We start from the raw sequence: 19,891 nt of genomic DNA, 5'->3' as shown, positions 1-19,891 counted from the left end.
AAATACTTTTCAGATTAATATAAATTCAAAAGTTCAGAAAGTATAAGAATAAAATTGTGAGGAAGGTAATCTATAAAAGGGTTAAAAAGGAAAGGTGATACAATGCATTATAAGGGTAAAAAAAATAGATTAAATTACAGAAGATAAATATAGTGGATTTAAATATAAAAACATAACACAAGATAACTCAGAGGGGAAAAAAGTACAGATTGATTTCCCTAAACAAATAAAGGCTCATAATTCCAAATTAAAACATAAATGCAAATCCCATTCTGCTCTGGGAAAATGGAGTAGAATGCGTTTTTTCCTATTCTTCCCACTAAGTACAATGAAAATTCCTGAACATTGTGTGTGAAACAAACATAAGAAGACTCTGAAGATGGACAGAAGAAGTGGGGACCTCAGGACACAGTGGTGAGCTTCCTGGGTTCTCCCTGTCCTCACACATCCCAGATTGGAACTGAATATTCCGGCAACAGACATGCCAATGGTGTAGACAAAAATAGCCCCAACAGGGCTTCCCTGGTGGCGCAGTGGTTGAGAGTCTGCCTGCCGATGCAGGGGACACGGGTTCGTGCCCCGGTCTGGGAAGATCCCACATGCCGCGGAGTGGCTGGGCCCGTGAACCATGGCCGCTGAGCCTGCGCGTCCGGAGCCTGTGCTCCGCAGCGGGAGAGGCCACAACAGTGAGAGGCCCGCGTACCGCAAAAAAAAAAAAAAAAAAAAAAAAAAAAAAAATAGCCCCAACAGAAGCCTGCTGTCTCTAGTCAAAGAGGAGCAGCTAGGAGCTGCTAGGAGCTGCTAGGAGCTAGGAGCTTGCTAGGAGCAGCCTAGCAAGATGAAAAACTTTTAGACAATAACCACTCTTCCCCAAATACCACACACACACACACACGCGCACACACACACACACACACACACACACACACACACAAGTGTAGCCCCATTCCCACCCGTGCCAGCAAAGGCCAAGTAGAGAGCCTGTCTTCCACCCTCACAAGGCTGTAATGAGGGACCTCTGGGACACCACGAGAATGGTGTCCCAGTAGCCAAGTAGGAAGCATGGACTTCCACCCCCACCTGGCAGTACTGGCCACTCCTCCCCTCCCTACTGGGGCGGTGTTAGAGAAGCCTAGGGAGGGTCGGGACTTTCACCATCGCCCAGTGGTCACAAGGCCACCCGCACTGCAGTGGAGACCATGTGGAGAGCCAGAACTGCTACCTTCTCCTGCAGTAACAAGGATGCCCTCCCCTCAGGTGGTGAGGAAGGCCACGTGACGACTTCTGTCCACACCTGCCAGTAACGCGATGGCCCCTTCTCTTTCCTTGTCTGAGCAACGGCAGAAAAAAACAGCTAGAACAGAAGGTTTATGCAAGATTCAGAGTCTTGCAACATAATCCACAAGTGTGCAGACTTCAACAACGACTCATGCATCATACCGACAACCAGGGAGAGCTCAAACTGAATGTAGAAACTGAGTGTATAAAATTAAAATTCTAGAGGTATTGGTATCATAAACTTTTAAGGGAGCTTTTATTAATACTTTGAAATTTTAAGTGTCTAAAAAGACACTATATAGATGCTTATATATGGGTTGAATCGTGTCCCCCCAGAAAGATATGTTAAAGTTGTAATCCCCCATACCTCAGAGTGTAACCTTATTTGGAAATAGTCATTACTGATAGATTAGTTAAGATAAGGTCATACTCGTGTAGGATGGGACCTTAATTAAATATGACTGGTGTCCTTATAAGACATAGAGAGGAGGGCTTCCCTGGTGACGCAGTGATTGGGGGTCCGCCTGCCGATGCAGGGGACGCGGGTTCGTGGCCCGGTCCGGGGGGGTGCCGCATGCCGCAGAGCGGCTGGGCCTGTGAGCCATGGCCCAGTTGAGGACCTCCTGTGTGTATTGAGTTTGACTAATATAATATTTCACAGACTCATATATAGTCTGCCTTTTATTACTCTATAAATCCTGCTTCGTGAAAATTAATATTGAGAATATATTGGTCATATGAAGCCATTTTTATTTTAATGAAAAAATACAAAAAATTTTAAAGTTCCAGAGGTATTGGTACCCTAAACTTTGAAGGGGTCTTTTACTTTGAAATTATAAGTGTCTTTTACTTGCAACTGAATACAATGATTACACGTATATGTTAAGATCTTTTTAGTCTACACTACTAACAGTCGAGATAAACTCACATTATTCTCTCTATGTACTTCCCTAAACAAGATGTTATCAATATATATTTCTTTCTAAAGCACAGGGATATTCTTGGTATCAGGCTACTTATATGAACTAACTTTTGTTAAGACTGCTCCTTAATAAAGTAATTGATATTCAGATAATAGAATAATAATTCAGTAATTGCAACATTAAGTTTTGGACAATATATGTTGTTAATCATTTACTTCACCATAGGAGCCAATGCCATTTCAATAATTCTGATGTTAGAATTTTTCTATGTGGGACTTCCCTGGTGGTGCAGTGGTTAAGAATCTGACTTCCAGTGCAGGGGATATGGGTTCGAACCCTGGTCAGGGAGGATCCCACGTGCCACGGGGCAACTAAGCCCGTGTGCCACAACTACTGAGCCTGTGCTCTAGAGCCTGTGCTCTGTAACAAGCGAAGCTGCCACAGTGATAAGCCCACTCACCACAACGAAGAGTAGCCCCCGCTCAGTGCAACTAGAGAAAGCCCGCGTGCGGCAACGAAGACCCAGACCCAATGCAACCAAAAATAAACAAATAAACAAACAAAAAAAACCAGAAAAGAAAACAAAGAGGGCTTTATTTTTTAAAAAAGAATTTTTCTATGCCTAAGCTATTAATTTCTAAACTTCATATCTCTATAATCTTTAACAAATATCAATATTTTATTAATGGAGAACAATGATTATATTTGAAGTTCACATTTAATTGAAATACTACTTTATTATTGTGGAGAAACATACATAACATAAAATTTAGCATTTTAACCGTTTTTAAGTGGTTTTCAACCATTTATGAGTTCACTGGCATTAGGTACAGTCACACTGCTGTGCACCCATCTCCACCATCCACCTCCAGAACTTTTTCATCATCCCAAACTGAAGTGCTGTACCCATTAAATACAATAATAACTCCCCATTCCCCTTCCCTCCAGCCCTGCTAACCTCTGTTCTACTTTCTGTCTCTATGAATTTTTCTCTTTTAGGGTCCTCATGTAAGTGGAATCATACAATATTTGTCCTTTTGTGTCTGGCTTATTTCATTTAGTATAATGTCTTCAAGGTTTATCCATGTTGTAGCATGTATCAGAATGAAATACAACTTTTTAAGTTGCAATTTCAAGCTTTAGTACCACTATTTTTAGAGAAATGCATCTGAGTCATGTCAGGCTCTTTCCTTCCTTTGCACATTTTGTTCCTCTTGGAACTACTTTCCCATCATTCTGTCCTGATTACCAAGTCATTCATCTGACATAAATAGAAAAAGTACTGAAAAATAATTGCACAGGTTACCAAACGTGCAATGACAATAAGACTACCACAACATTAGATTTTTTTTCTGTTACAAGTTATTTGCAAATATGTAAACCAACTGTCATCTTAAAGAGGCCTTGGAAAGTATTCAGTCTGTTCATTTTGCATAGGAGGACACTGATATTGGAGCATTTAACTGATTTCCAAAGCTTGCACAGCCATTTAGTATCACAGCCAGAAATCAAAGAACGTAAGTTTTGTGATAGTCGTCAGTATTGTCTTGTTTTGTTTTGTTTTTTGGGTTTTTTTTTTGCGGTACGCGGGCCTCTCACTGTGTGGCCTCTCCCATTGCGGAGCACAGGCTCCGGACGCGCAGGCTCAGCGGCCACGGCTCACGGGCCCAGCCACTCCGCGGCATGTGGGATCTTCCCGAACCGGGGCACAAACCCGTGTCCCCTGCATCGGCAGGCGGACTCTCAACCACTGCACCACCAGGGAAGCCCAGTCGTCAGTATTTTTAGATATATTGTGCTTTCAGTGCACAATCAAAGAAAATTCGAAGAACCAATGTGTTTAGGTAACATTTATTCATTCAAACCTACTAAGTTTCAGCCATTTTACTGGCTATTAGAAATGTCATAGTAAGAGGAACCTCTGGCCTCAAATAGCAGATCCTGGTGAACGAACATGGTAATAGAAAGACTAAGATTTAAGATGTGTATTTGATTAACCATTGATTCCTCTCGACCTTTTTTTCTTCTTTTTTGCTGTAGCCTGATTCCATATAAGTTGATGCATGATTGGAAGGAACTGTTTTTTAATGGAAAGCCCATATATGAGCAAGCGTCTCTTAAGCATCTACCAGCTAAGCTCTCTGCAGAACAGCTTATAGAACTGGAGAAAAGGGACTTGCTAGATAACAAAGATTATGAAGACTATAAGGTACCTACTGATGTGGAATAATTAAAGAGAATGCAACATAATAAATAGTGTTGCTTTAGCATTAATTTTGTGACATTATTTCTTTTCATCTCTACTAATGAAACTGGGCATTTTATGTTTACATTTTCCCTTGGTTTAATTTGTATTTATAGTACTAACTTTTAAATACCTAACCTATGCATAATCTATTATCTGTTACTTCCAGTAATACTAGAGGGTGGCCTGAAAAAAAATTACACATAATACAATAGGTAGATTTCAGAATTTTAAGGTTTTTCATTATTCATTAGCAATTTTCTTTGTGTGAGCTGTCTACCTTTGCTTCAAAACCCCTGATTAAATGTATTTTTCTAGTAATTTATCTAAATAGCATATTGTTCTCGGAGGAGATGGAAGAAGAGGAGGTCTGAGTTTTCCAAGTAGTATAGATGAAAACAAAATTTTATTCAATGAGTTTTTAAAAAGTATGGGGTGCCAACTGTGCTTCTTAGAAGAGCTGCTGAAAAGCCTTTGGGGTAAACAGGCCAAGGTCCCATTATCGGCACTGCCAACTGCTAACTGTGAGACCTTATGTGGCCAGTCCCTTAAGTGCTAAGAGTCTCGGTTTCACGATATATGAAATGGGGATAATAATATGATTACCTTATTTTGTTGTTGTGAAACTTATTTAAGGTAATATGTGTTAAACACTTAATCAAGTGCACTGAGTGTTGGATGCAAATAATACGTACCAGTTTCTTTCCTCACCACCCTGTCCTCCCTACCCCACTTCATCTCACTTTTAGTGGGAAAGATGTGAAATGAATGGCTATGGGTTAGAAGTTCTGGGTAGATCATCAGCAATGGGGTGAAGAATGAGGCTTTTAATTATTAGAAATATTATTGAATGAGTTTCAGAAGAGTAGTAAATTCAACATGAAAAAAAAGAAAAAATTGGACTTCCCTGGTGGCGCAGTGGTTAAGAATCTGCCTGCCAATGCAGGGGACATGGGTTTGAGTCCTGGTCTGGGAAGATCCCACATGCCATGGAGCAACCAAGCCTGTGTACCACAACTACTGAGCCTGTGCTCTAGAGTCCGCAAGCCACAACTACTGAACCTACGTGCCACAACTACTGAAGCCCACGCGCCTAGAGCCCGTGCTCTGCAACAAGAGAAGCCACCGCAATGAGAAGCCCACGCACCGCAATGAAGAGTAGCCCCCACTCACCGCAACTAGAGAAAACCCACGCGCAGCAACGAAGACCCAATGCAGCCAAAAATAAATTAATTAATTAAAAAAAAAAAAGAAAAGATGATTCGACCCTATCATTTGCTGGTATTTAGCAAATACTCAATGTTTGCTGAAAGGATTCATGAATAAAATGAATGAATGACAATGAACAGGGCAAAGTGTAAAATATCACTAATATGTAATATTGAAGAAGACAAGCTTATTTTAAAAAAGAAGGAAAGAAAATGAGATTATGAGAAACTAAACGTACACCATATTTTAATTGGATGAATCTATATTTAGATCATTATAATAATTATTATTTATTAAGGATTGGCCAGAACCTTACGGGATATATGTGCATATTTATTTTGCATGTTCGTAGAATATTCTAGATCTAGTATGTCAACCTAAAGTTCAACGCTACATAATAAAATGCTTTGACAGTGTCAGACTATGTGAAGGTATTTCTTTGCATTGTAAATTCAAAAGTCATTTTACTTGACAGATTTTGCTGATTCATGAAATATTTATTTCTGAGTTATTTCTTAACCAGCTCTATCTTGTTGCTTTCATAAATCAGGAGACCTGGTAGTCTGGAGCTTAGCAAAGATTTGTCTTTTTAACTATTTTCTTGTTTGGGAAATTGTTACCACAGGAACATGCTTGTCTCACCCACATCCTGAAGCAGCCGGTACGTTTCTTTTGCAAGAAATTATAAACATTTTTTTAGGAGTACGTGGACGTCTGGTAATGCAGTTTATTTTGTTTATGGCCTTTGCTGTTGTCCTAGAAGTGAATATTACCTTAGGATTTCTGATATGTGTTTATATGCTGTGTTCATTTTGACTACATGATGGAAAATATACCACATACAGGTGTTAGCATATACTGTAAACTATCCTATTATCATTCCCTATTATTAGAGCTTTTGTCTCTTCAGATACTTGTTAAATGTTTTGCATTTAAGTAAAAAATAAATGTTTCAACTTGAAAAATACATTATCTGGCTTAAATAGTCTTTCACAACAGGCAGAGGATCAACACATCTGGCTTAATAAACGTGGAACAGTTTTAGCAAAGTGCTAACTTTGCTCAGGATTTTTAATCCGTCAATCAAACACGTAGCTTAGAAATTGATCTTCAAAAAGTTTACATTCTTAGCATATTTTATTAATGCCTATACCCACCATCAGTGTAGAACTGATGCTTTCTGGTTTTGAGATCATACTTTTAAAGCTCTGTTAGAGTAAGCTATCATGTTTAAAAATTTTAAATATCACACCTAGAAACTGGCATAAAAACAAAATTTTGCTTATGTCCATGTCATATATCTGTCAATAATGTAACATTATTTCCTAATCATCATACTCTTTTTATAGACTGGCTACATGTGAGAGAGCTGTAGCCCAGGAATGGTGTGGCCAAAAATATCATTTATCTCTCCTAAGAAGGAGGCAGAAACAGCATCATGGAGCAGCCAAACCCTGCTGGGATTCCCAGCCAACCGCCATAGGATAACAAGGAGTTGTTTAATAGAGAGTGGGGAGGAGTCCCGAAATGCTATGGACCACCGGCAGCAGGCTAAGCAAGGAGCCCAGCTGCTCCAGTTCAGCTAACAGCATACCCCCCACATAGCAGGCACTGGTTCTCAGTTATGCAGTGGACTCCTCCTGGTAAACCCCAGACTCCCCCAAATGCAAATCCTTTCCATGATTCTTCCTGGCAAATGACTCACAATTCCATAGTATTTTATTTTAACATAAGTTGCTTATTAGCAGTTATCTACTGAATGAGTTTGAGATACTAAAATGGGGTGTTCATAAACTAAAATTAGCTCATGGCCACGGTTTCCTGCTGGTGCAGATTTTTCTAAGAAGTCCATGCCACGAAGCACTTGGCAATTTGCAGGGCTCTACTGCGCATGCTCATGAACAGGTTGTAGTTGGAATTCCTACAATTTGGAGGAAGGATGTTTTGTGTCCAGCACATCATCCGTGTTGTCTGAAGCTGGTCATAGTTTTTAATTGCTGTTATTTTTGTTTTTAATGAAAATTACTTCTGAAGTTAATGATCACTTGAGTTTGCTGTGGTTGTTGGGCTAACCCTACAGTGTGTGTTGAAACGCACATTTTTATCAGCCACACTTTTGGCTTATGATTTTCCCTTAACTAGACTTTAAGATGTAATTGTACATGTTATGGTTTAACATTCATACTCTTGTCACTACAGCAGATGTATACCTACCCATCCCCAAATTTACTTATAGAATGACATTTATCATCACGAGGTCTTTTTCCACTGAGGAATAAGAATGTGGGGCTAAATGCACCATTGGGTAGTTTGTCTTCCTATGTAGGTCTCATCTGACTTGTTTGACCTGAAGGCACTATCCAGATACTATCTTCTTCTTCCTCTCCAATCCCAGCCTTTGGCGTTGATCCAGTGGCTTTGTAGATTTGACTTCTGACAGTGGACTCTCCAGCCTAGTTCTTGCCTTGCTCCCTGGCTTCCCAATGAATGACCCAAATTTTCATGGTTTAGTATTTAATCAGTTCCCTGTGGGCAGAATATCAGTTTGAAGCCTGTATCACTCAAGTGATATCACTGGATAACTGACCCAAGCACAGTGATAGATTTTAGTAGATGAGTCTTAAGGTCATGTGAATAGATCATCTTATTTTTTTTATGGCTGTTATCGTTGTTGTTTTTGTTGTGTGTGTGTGTTTAAAGATACCCATTGTATTAGCTCAAGCTACCATAAGAAAATACTGTAGACTGGGTGGCTTCAACAATAGGAATTTATTTCTCACAGTTCTAGGAAATCCAAGATCAAGGTCCCAGCTGATTTGGTTCCCCAGTGAGGACTCTATTCCTGAATTACAAATGGCCACCTTCTTGTCATGTCCTCACATAGAGAAGAAAGAAAGAGAACTTTGATCTCTCTTCTTCTTCTTAAAAGGACACTAATCCTGTCGTGGGGCCTCCACCCTCATAACCTCATCTAAACCTAACTACCTCCCAAAGGCCCCACCTCCAAATACCATCACAGTGGGGGTTAGGGCCTCAATAAATGACTTTTGGAGAGACACAATTCAGTCTATGACATATGTGCTTATTCAGGACACATAAAATGTGGCAAAGTGCAAACTTACTACTCAGGCAAGGAACCCCTAATTTCAAATGAAATTTTTTTTTCATGGCCTCTTTTGTGCCCTGCTAAGAAATCTTAATGACTTACTTTTTGACTGTGAATTTATGATGGTTATATCTTTTATTTTCAGATATGCAGGAATATATGTGATTGTTAAGTAGGTGGAGTAAGCACTTGCTTACATGAAGGGAGTTGAGATTTTCCGTCAGGCCATTCTGCTTTAAAACTCCTGCCTGCCATTGTACCTGATGGCCCACATTATCATGTGGGCTAAAGACATGGATGGAGACATCAGAGGCATCTGCTAAAATACAAACATTTTCCAAGATAGGTAACAAAACCATTATCAGCCTCCAAAATAGGGGCTAAGAAAGAAGTTTGATACTGAAAGGAATGTTTCCAGGTTCGTCCTATGCATTCATTGCTGTAATTTTCCTCTCCCTTTGATTACATTTTTGACTCAGGCTCTCACTAAATTTCTCCTCTAATGGTAAGGCTTTCTCAGGTTAGACCTCATTGTGTGTCTGTGTCTTGGTGGAATCACCATTATGCCCTACAATACTGATTAATGGTTATCAAGCATAGTGATACTAACTCACAAAGCAAAATGTCACTATATTAGTCTTCAAAGGGAGCTATAGTTGCCCCAGGTTCTAACAGTTCTAACTGTTGTGGGCCAAGGACTTCGGATGGCTGGAGTAGGCTTGGCAGAGGTCTGGGGCTGTGTCTATCGGGTATGTGTCTTGTGTAATAGAAGGGAAGCCTGGGTCATGGGAAGGGTATTTGGCTTCAAATTACTAGAATTGAAGACAAGCTGAGTTCATTAGAAAACCATGGTAGGAATAGTTGAATTAAGGTGTCAGGTTCAAGGCGTTAGACCAGAATTGAGAAATGGTTTGCAGAGTTAAAGAACTGGCACCCAGATAGAAGTGGAATGGAAAGACGAGTGAGAAGGACATAGCCAACGAGAAGATCCCTGGGTGACTGATATGAATGAGACTAGAGTAAACGTTCACCACTCATCTTTGCTTGCTCTAGATCACATAGAATAGGGAGAATCTAATTCTCTCCCAGGCTCCCTCTCATCCGGGACCAGGCAAGACAGAGAGTGGTCAAGTCTTCCCTGGGTTTCCTGCCACCAGGTTCATCCTTCACCTACTTGGACAACTGTGGAAGCCAGCTTCTATACCTCAAGTCCAGCTTCTCTTCAATCAATTGCTCAGACTTCCCATCTAGTGTTTTAGAGCTAGCTCTGGGGATCTGAACACTAAAGCTATGTCTTGGCAGATAAATATGGCAAGAATACGTTGGGGTTGGTAACCACAAGAAACGTGAATGGATCCAAGAAAGTCTTTGAATTTTGGTGTTGGGCAGATGTGTTGGGCTGAGAACCGGAGAAACTCCCATCCAGAAGACCCCATACCCTACCACTCCTGTCCAGTACCCAGAGAGTCTGTCAGCCATATTCTTTAGCACATTGGCCCTAGAGTAGTCTTTCATATATTGGTCAATGTCATTTCTAAGCTGTTTTGGGGTGCTCTACACCTCTTTGAGGTATCAATCTTAGCAGTGAAACAAAGAAAATAGAGAGAGTGACAGTGGTCATTATTATGAGAGAGGGTATTCTGTGTGGAAAAATGTGTGAATTTTGCAGTGACAAGATAGTTAGACCAAGGCACAGTGTCTCCATGCTTTGTGACATTTGAGAAATTTTAACCAAGCCTATCTGACTGTCCTTGGCTGGGCAGTGGCAACAGATAGGTGAATTTGGATGTAGAAGTCTCTGGAAAAGTTCTTTCTGTGGTCCACAAGACCACAGAAATTAGTAAAAAAGTGATCTTGAGGAAGACTACCACCTCCCTGATGATGAACAGAGCGTAGTTTGAGCATCTAAGGAATAAGATTACTGTTTTCATAAGGATGGCCACTACCACCAGAATTGTCTATGGCACAAGGAGAGATGTGATATAAAGTCCAGTGTGATGCTGTCCCAAGGGCACTAGGGCATCAGGAGAAATTCAGTAGCCTTAGTCTTAATTTGTTGTAGACCCAGGCAATTCTGCTTTGAAAAGCACTGGGCTAGCTGCACAGCTGCTGCAGCTCCCAGTGTGCCATGATCAATGCCTTGGAGGGCCATGTGGCATTCCAGGACAGAGAATGGAACCAGGAGTAGGAGCCCGTCATTTGGGGGCAAGTAAGCTACTCTTCCACATGATCTCAGTGGGTCGCTTTGCGTGTGTCGAATCAGAGTGCTAAGCAGAAGCCCCTTCCCACTGTTTGCATCTGATTTGTCCTTGAATTTCAGCAGCACTGAAATGTAAGTTTTCAGGACAGAGGATCTGTCAGAGTGGCTTAGTCTCAGTTACCCCTGGTAATCAAACCTGTAAGACGAAGTATCAGCCCAGTGATTCTAGCTGGCTGGCTTACAAGTAATCAGTAGCTCGGAGGTTTGGAAAAAGAAGCCTGCCATTGCTCACAACAGCTGAGCTTTCTGAACTTCTGGACTTGTTAGAAGCTAGAGTTACTGGATTGCATAGGGAGGTGCCAGGCTCCCTCAAGTGTGGGCCTGTAGGCTTTGACAGTGATCTTTGTCACATTCTAACTAACTGACCATGGCCAATTTGAATTTCCCTCCAAAAATAACCACAAGGTAGATGGAGTCTGTTGTCCTGGGTCTTCTTTTGTGACAGACTAGAATTAAATATGTCTGTTCCCATAGTATTCAATCAGGGCAGACTGGGGAAGGCTACTGCTGGGACAGAAGTGAGCAAGCTGCTGAATGAAAGCCATTATTGGACTAGGACCGTTCTTCAGCTTTCCTGATGAGAATTAACCATGGGATCAACCTATAGAAAGGCACTGGCTACTCACAATGCTGCTTCTAGCCCGAACAGTCTTCAGCTGAGCACAGCAGGTGAAGTAGTGATAACATCTGCCTTTCCCTCGTTACCATGGGCGACGCTTGCACTTCCTGGCCATAGATAAGATGTGGTCCACACTCAGCACTCTAGTGCAGAGGCATGTCTCCTCTCTGCAGATGCACCTACCGTGCCAATGTCAGTGAGAACTGAACATCACCATGCCCCCGCCTTCTCTGGAAGCTGAAGGCCAAACTGTCTGGCAGGAAGGTGTGGCCAGGCAGCTGACCATACTCTGACCTGACTGGAGGTCAGGCGACTTGGAAAGGCTGCCAAACTCACTCAGCAGGGCCAGCTCATCTTTTCAAGTTTTTCTGAGGGCTTCTTGGAAATGGGTCCCGATAGAGAGCCCGTTCAATGACAATTCTTTTATAAGAGGTCAGGATTGAGTTACATATCAGCTAACTCCCCATCCTCCTTTCCTCTTTGTCAGAGGCAGTAGAGGGCAGCATCCATCTTTCCATCAATCTTGCCAATCTTTGATAGGAACCTGCCTATCAAACAGGTCCCACACAGTGGTCAAGAAGCCCTGTAGGGCTGCCAGGTTACGTGAGCTGAACTCCCCATCAGGCAAGATATCCAACCATCCTTTCTTCTTCTCCTGAGAACCATGGATAATGGTGAGGAATTTTAACAGCTGAATTACAAATTTAAGCAGTTCCTCCAGATTCTCTCAGGGTTTTTAGGTGGTTGGAGGACAGAGAGTCTGGGAAGAGAAGGCAAAGAACAGACGCTCCAAAAGCTACAAAGTTTTACCTCAGTACTTCCCTGGGAAGTTTGGTTTTTTCCTGAGTGCCAGATTCCCCAAGCACAGTAACTGGAATAGAGCCACTAGACTTTCCATGTTGCCATAATAAGAGATGTGCTTCTATATCTGATTCCTTCTGGTAGGAGACAGGACAGACCCCAACAAAATGTCAACCATGAGAGCTAGTGCCAGGGGTTGGGTTGTTAGAGCTGGAACAAAGGTGGTCAAGATAATTTACCTGAAGTAGCCAGAAATGGGAAGAGGCAGAGGTGGGATCAAGCCAAGTCCTTTGAGCAAGTCAATGATCAAAGCTGAGCCTGGGTAAGAAACAGACTAGAAAGTGGAAACGAAGCCAGCAGGTTGGAAACTAGGCAGTGCTGGAACAGGCCAGGACTCAGATGAAAGGCTGGGAAGTTAAGTAAGGAGGCCCTGGGCAATTGCCACAAAAAGAGCTGGAATTTTTGCAGCTTATTTTTATTATCTGCCAGGCATGTGGTACACCTTTGGGTCAACGTAGTTTAGGAGACCCAGGACAAATATCCAGTTAGGGATATGAAAGTAACCAGGTCATAACAGCTTGCCATAGAGCAGACCTTACCTATCCATTCACCCAGCCTGCTCCTTACCCCCTCTGGACCCTGTTAAAATCTCTGGCAGAACTTCTTACAAGTCCCAATTAATAAATTATTTATAATCTAGTACATTTTAACTGATATGTTTTCTGCTGCCATAAAAAAGGATGGCTTGATTTAATAGAGAAGCTCTTTCAAAATCATACTACAAGCTGTTACTTCTAGAAAATGCTTCCAGGGTTAGCTAATTTCATACATAGTGTGTGGATTCTTGCCTACTTCCATCTGTGAGGATGACACTTTCTGATCTTGTTCCTAGATTTTAGGTTGGGTTGTGCCTATCTTATTTGGAGAACTAAGTCATCTTTGTATTTAATCAAAATTAATAAAATGCAATATCCATGTGTTTACTCATTTATTCTGTTCACATATATTGAGCCTATACGGCTCATTGATTCATTCATTCAGTCAGTCAATAAATACTGAACACCTATTATGTTCCAGCACTGTTCTGGCAACTAGGGATATAAAGTTGATTAAGATAGAGATCCTTCCCTCTTGGTGCTCACAATTTAGTGGGGATGAGAGAAAAACCATTTCAGAGTATGATATTAAGTATGGATAAACACGGAGGTTATGAGGGGGCCCATTAGAAGGGATGAGTTTCAACTGAATTGTGAGATATGAGTAGATGTCAGTTGGTTTAAAGGTATTAACTCAAAACTGACCTAATCCTATGAACTGTGAGCTTATACTTGTACTCTCTCCCTGTCTTTGTATTTTCTCCATGATTTCATTTAATTTCAAGCATGTAGAGAAAGCTAAGCTCAGGAAGTATTTTTGATGTCCTAACTAAGAGTCACCTGCCTCGTCAGAATTTTTCAGTAACTGCTAAAGATATCACCTTGAGAATGTCCAAAAAACTTTAAAGAGAAATATGTAGACTTTCCAGTGAATTTAAATATTATAAGTGGACAATTGGGCAAATGTACCTGGTTAAGACATTTCCTGCCCAAGGCATTTGGTCTTGAGTTAACAAATCCCCTCATCTCCCACTCACAAAAACTTTTCCTTTGGATACAATTTAGCTATTAGTTGGTCTGTTTTCCAACAGGCCTGAAAATTTTATTTCATTTTGAGTAATAAAAATAATTGGTAATAGTTTTTAGAGACTTACATTATGAAAAACTTTTAAAAACAGGAATTGTACAAAGAACTATTTTCTAAGATACTATAAAATAAGCAAGCTAAACTAAGATCTAAATCACACAAAATAAGATCTAAAAATATGACCTGGATCTTTAATTATTACCAATTATGAGAAATTTCACTGAGAATTGTATTATTATGTTAAAAATGTATTTGATAAGTAAATATCTACTCTGTACCTCTCTGGTTTGAGTCATCGTTAGTATAAAGTTAAACATTTACTCTTCCTATTTGCAAATATCTAAGAGATGAATCCAAGGTGATACTTAAAGACATGAAATCAGAACTGAGGATTCCTGATGTCTTGTCGAATAAAAGATCCTTTATTTTTTATTTTTCAAACAATGGATTGAGACTAGATTATGAAATTAACTTATGGATCACTACCATTATTTATTTTAAAAAATGAAAACACAACAAAATAAGAGAAATACAATGCAACGCAATATAATAGAAAATAAAGCACATTACCAGGTAGTAAGGATGAGCATTTCATAAAACTTTTTCTTTTCTGTTCTATATATACCTGTATACAAATACTAGGTAACAATGCAAAAACGTATTTTTTATGGAAGGACCTGGTTAAAAAAAAATGTCTTAGAAGATGCAGTACAAGTGGAAATTGTGCAACAAGAGAAGCTGGGCAGGTTGAGGTACCCTCACAGCGGTTCAGACCAATAAATAATGGAGACATCGGGTGAAGTGGTTGACCCAGAAGCCTTGAATGGCTAGAGAGAAGTCCGTCATGATGAATATAAGTATAATGTCCCCTGGGACTCGAGGATTGACGATAGCTACAACAACCCCTGAGGCTGCTACTACAAGCCTTAGTTGTATTTCAGGTATCACGAAGGGTCATCTCTTCCTCACTGCCTGCAGAGTGGTGTGCCAAGAGAAAGCCAGCCATGGGAAAAGCAGAATTAAGGTAGCTCCAATGTCTTGGTAAGCTGTACTCTAAAAGGGGCATAGCCTTGATCTGTGGAGTTGCTACCTGTGTTGTTTCTTGAAGTCGGTTTATCAGAAGCTTTCACCCTAAGTCCTTTGGCCATTGCGTCAATATAATCTGTCTGTTGTTGGGTTTTTTCATCTGTAAGTAAGAAGATTGCATTTCAGGAAAGCTCAAGGAAACTAGCAGGTGTCAAAAACAGTGTGTTTTATCCCCTAGGAGGTTCTTTCTCTGTCTTAGGAGAAAAGGCATTTGTCCTGTTTTTCCAAATGCATCAGTAATTGAATAGTGAAACACTTAGAGCCTACCAAACTGGGAATATCTGGGGTACTTCAGGCCATGCAGGTGTTGATAAATTCTAGCAATCTATGAGGACAAACACTGGATCGTGTGTGTACTTTCAAATTAGTACCACCACTCTTCAAAAGCCACATTTGAATATCACTGCCAAATATCACTGGCATAGCCCAATGTTTTTTATTGAATGTTGTGCTAGTGACACTCAGACTTTATGGACTAGTGAATATCTCCCAAGGCCCAGATTCTGTTTATGTAAGTTGGTCAAAGTGAACCACATCTCCCCCTCTTTAAAGGGTAGATCAGAAAGCTGTATTTCCTGTTTGAATCTTTAGAAGTGGCAAGAAATGAGAATGAGATGCATTTGCTTTGGTCCAGGGATAATCATGTGCAGGGAAATAATCAGAATCTGTTGCAAAAACCACGCAGCTCCACCAGCATCATTATCCAACCACTTGGGCAATGTTACAGGCAAGGAGGAATCTAGTGGACTGAACACGTGGACAATCTTAGGCTTGCCCTTGAAGTGCGCACTTCAGCCCACATTCAAGCACATTGATTCCGAGCTGATGCTGTCTGTAAATACTCATGATGCTTTTAGCTATGATTACTAACAAGAGGGCCAAGGGTACTGACACATTAGGCCACAGGAAACAAAAAGGATTTGACAGGGTGGAAGTAACCAGCGTGGGAAGTCTGGGTAACCATGCGGTACCTACAACAGAATACAAGGAAGCATGTGAGTGTATTGGATCCAGCTTGGAAAACAGTGTTAGGCCCATGTAGTCTGTGAAGATGGGAAGAATAGGTGGATACCGTGGTCTCAAGGGTTCAGGATTCAGTCTCCAGAAAATTCAGTGTAGGTAAATTAATAAAAAACAGTACTGGTGAACAGGTTGTGACCAAAGGCAGAGGCTGTTTACTCTCTGTTGTATTTCATGACCTCTGTGTGTAGGTAGACAAGAATTCACAAAGACAGGTGGACTGTAGGTGATGGTGGACCTTATACCTTCTCAAAAATGCATACAGATGATATTTATGCAGGTACAATAAAAATATTAATATTAAAATAAAGAGATAATAATTATTTGTTATATATGCATGACAGTTATAGTAATCAAGGGCAAGTATCATGGAGCACATCTACACAGAAAATGTGTCTTAGTAAACTAATAGTTTGTACCAGGTGATACTTACCTGGTGTTGCCCACTCTGGGCATCGAAGTCTTGAAACTAATAGCCAGATGTCAATTTATAATAATACCTGAAGGAATAAGAATTATATACTTTATTTTATAATTTTATTTAATTTTATCATATAATTAATGTAATTATATATAACAAACATATAAACTAATGATCTGGTAAAAATTTCTGGTTCCCTGACCTCCTTTTCCCTCATCATGTTCTTGTTCCAACCTGACATGTTTCCCTTTACTTATCCTTTATCTTTAGTCTTATTAGGAATTTCACAACTGTATCTTTAAGGTGATGCTGTAAAACGTGTTCTACCAAATCCTCTATTTGTCCATCTCCACTGGTCAGGCTTCAGTCCTTTCCCCCACTTCAGCATTCAGTGCTCTTCACAGTCAACATTCTATCCCATTGTGTTTGTCCACATTCTACAACTAATCAGGGATAGAATAGGGTTTTCTTCTGACCCCTTTGTGAGGAAGCGCGCCTTTCTGATTGTGGCACAAGCTGGACGTGGCTTCTCTTTGGGCAGAAATGTGACTGCTGTCACCCCTCCTTCAGGGCACTACTATGTGTAAGACAAAGCAGCAGCCTGAGAACTTCTAGTTAAGCATTTAAAGTCAGTGGTCACATAGGCTACTTACACAAGCCTTTCACTCAATCTTTACAACAACCCTGTGAGATAGATATTATTATCACACAAAGATGAGGGAATTGACAAGGGTGCAAAACAAGTTAAGTAGGAGAACTATTATGGGAACCCAGGTCATCTGATTTAAGTCCTTCAGAATGAATTAAATGACTGCATAGCACAAAAATCATTAGAACATTCAAAACTTTCCACTTAAACTTGACCTTGGACTTATAGCCTTTATAATTTTAAAATAGCACAGTTTCTCTGGTTTCCATTTTTTATTTGGTTATTTTCTGATTGCCACATTACATAGAATAATTATCACTTGTCTAGTTAGAAGTATAAATGATTGCAATGAATGAAAGCAGAAACAAGTAATAAATCATAATAATCAATAATTATGCAAATCAATTCAGTATTTACCTAATTTTGAATAATGCATGTAATTATTATGCATAGAGTTGTTAGAAAAACCAAAGATATTAAACTAAAGCAAAATAAATGTTATAAATAAAGGGTAGTTTGTATAGAAGTGACAAATATATGTATATACTAATGAATTCTACCAATTTAAAAGAAAAACCTATTATGAATACTTCTTTATTTACTTGTTTCAAAAAGTATTTCTTTATCTCTTGTGTTTTCATATCATAAATTCAGGCACCAAACCAGATAATACCAGTTGTAAAATAATCTAATTTTTTGTCTGCTAATATGACATATAAATCTCACTAGGTACTAAATTCTTACACACACTTAGATCTGTTTCTAGAATTTATATTTTTGTGCACTGAACACCCTGTTTCTGCAAATCTTTCTTTTCATTACCTTGTTCTTAATAAGTGCTTTAATATCTGGTTAGGCAACACTCCCATATTACTTTTCTTTTTCAGTTTTTAAGTGAATGTTTTTATCTGTTACAATTCTTTTTCTGCTTCAACTTTAGAACCATTTTGGATATCATCCTGAAGGAAAACAAAAATTACACTTTTGTTTCATTTCATTAAGTCAGATTAATTTGGAGAAGAATTAAATGGCTTATAATATTGGACCTTCTTGACTTTCCCTTTATTCAAGTCATTTTTCTTACACTCCTCAGTAGAAATACGAGGCTGTTTATATATAGGCTCTCTCTTTATTTCTTGGCAATTCCAATGATTTTTGTCAAAGTTTCTAATTGCAAGCAAAAAAGTTGACTTATGCTGACTAAGCAGAAAACACATTCAAAATATGTTGGGTAGTTTAGTGAATCAGTAGGTAGATTCAAGAACCAGGCTCAAGGTTAAACTTCCAAGGAAAATGATTAGAACCATCACAGCAAGTTCTGATGAGAAAACTGTCACCACCACGGAGCACTAGAGGTTCAGGTTGCAGCAGCTACCTCTGCACCAGGAACTCAACTGCTACTTCTAGGAACACTGCTACTTTTTTTCTTTTTTTTTTCTTAAATTTTGTTGAAGTATAGTTGATCTACAATGTTGTGTAAATTTCTGCTGTACAACAAAGTGATTCAGTTATACATGTATATATATACATTCTTTTTCTTATCCTTTTCCATTATTGTTTATTACAGGATATTGAATATATTTCCCTGTGCTATACAGTAGGACCTTGTTGTTAATCCATCCTATATGCTTAGTACTTGCATAGGGTAGCCGAATAACTCTTACTGTCTTTTATCTCTCTACTGATAATATCAATTTAAGTGTCTTATGCTCAGCTTGCATTACAATTTGTTTCAACTCAATATGCCTACTTTCATAAACTGTTAAGTATTTTAGAGGCTTGTTTTTTTTTTTTACTTTAATATGGGAAGCTCATTTTTCACTGTCTAATATGAAAGTAATATTCATGTTATTACTCATTTATGTAATGTAATTATTTAAAGTATTGATTCACTTTTGTTTGCTATAATGTGTATTTACTTTCAATTTTCATATTTCCTACATACTTAAATTCCACTTTTAAGAATATTTTTGTTTTGTTTGTTTCATTATTATTTTTGCAGAACATGGTTGGAGAATGGGCCTTACCAGAAGAAATGGTTGATAATATACCACCCTCCAACAATTGCATATTGGGCCATGTGATTCACAGACTAATTGAAAGCTCTCTTCCTTCTCAAGTTGAATCAACAGTACCTGAGTTACCTTCATTTGTTATAAAAGGATGTGTGTTGGGGAAAACATTTAGTGGAAAAACTACTGCTCTAAAGTCTCTAGAGAAAAGTAAAATTTCTTTCTTGTTTGTGTTTTCTTCCTTTTTTGGATTTTATTTACAATGACTGTAGCTGCAAATGGCTATGTCTGTAGAAAACATACATGAGAATCTGCAAAGATATTGGGAAATTCTGTCATCAAGAATTTTGTAATAAGGTGATCACATAATTTATTGTCCAAGTCAGACACTTTTAGGAGTAGAGAGTTATAAATTGGGACTGTCCCAGGGAAACCCGGATATATGAGCTTGCTATATAATTATGATGCACAGTATAAAGAGAAATAATGTCTTAAACTTTACTTAAACTTTCATCATAGATTTTACTTTACCAATAGATGAAGTAGGAAAGAAATAACTTGTCACAAATAGAAAAGAAA

At 39.2% G+C, this 19,891-nt stretch overlaps 1 protein-coding gene across 1 annotated transcript in view; it reads left to right on the top strand.

Moving 5' to 3' along the window:
• SPEF2 (sperm flagellar 2) overlaps positions 1 to 19,891 on the top strand; it is a 171,720-nt gene that overhangs the window by 43,619 nt on the left and 108,210 nt on the right. The window contains exons 9-10 of the mRNA XM_060007077.1: positions 4,242 to 4,410; positions 19,303 to 19,522. Coding sequence (XP_059863060.1) covers positions 4,242 to 4,410; positions 19,303 to 19,522 — 389 coding nt within the window. The remainder of the gene's footprint in view (positions 1 to 4,241; positions 4,411 to 19,302; positions 19,523 to 19,891) is intronic.

Source organism: Delphinus delphis, chromosome 3 (genome assembly GCF_949987515.2).
Source record: "Delphinus delphis chromosome 3, mDelDel1.2, whole genome shotgun sequence".
Lineage (NCBI taxonomy): Eukaryota > Metazoa > Chordata > Mammalia > Artiodactyla > Delphinidae > Delphinus > Delphinus delphis.
Note: the sequence above shows the minus strand (reverse complement) of the source record. Positions and strands in the feature narration are given on the sequence as shown.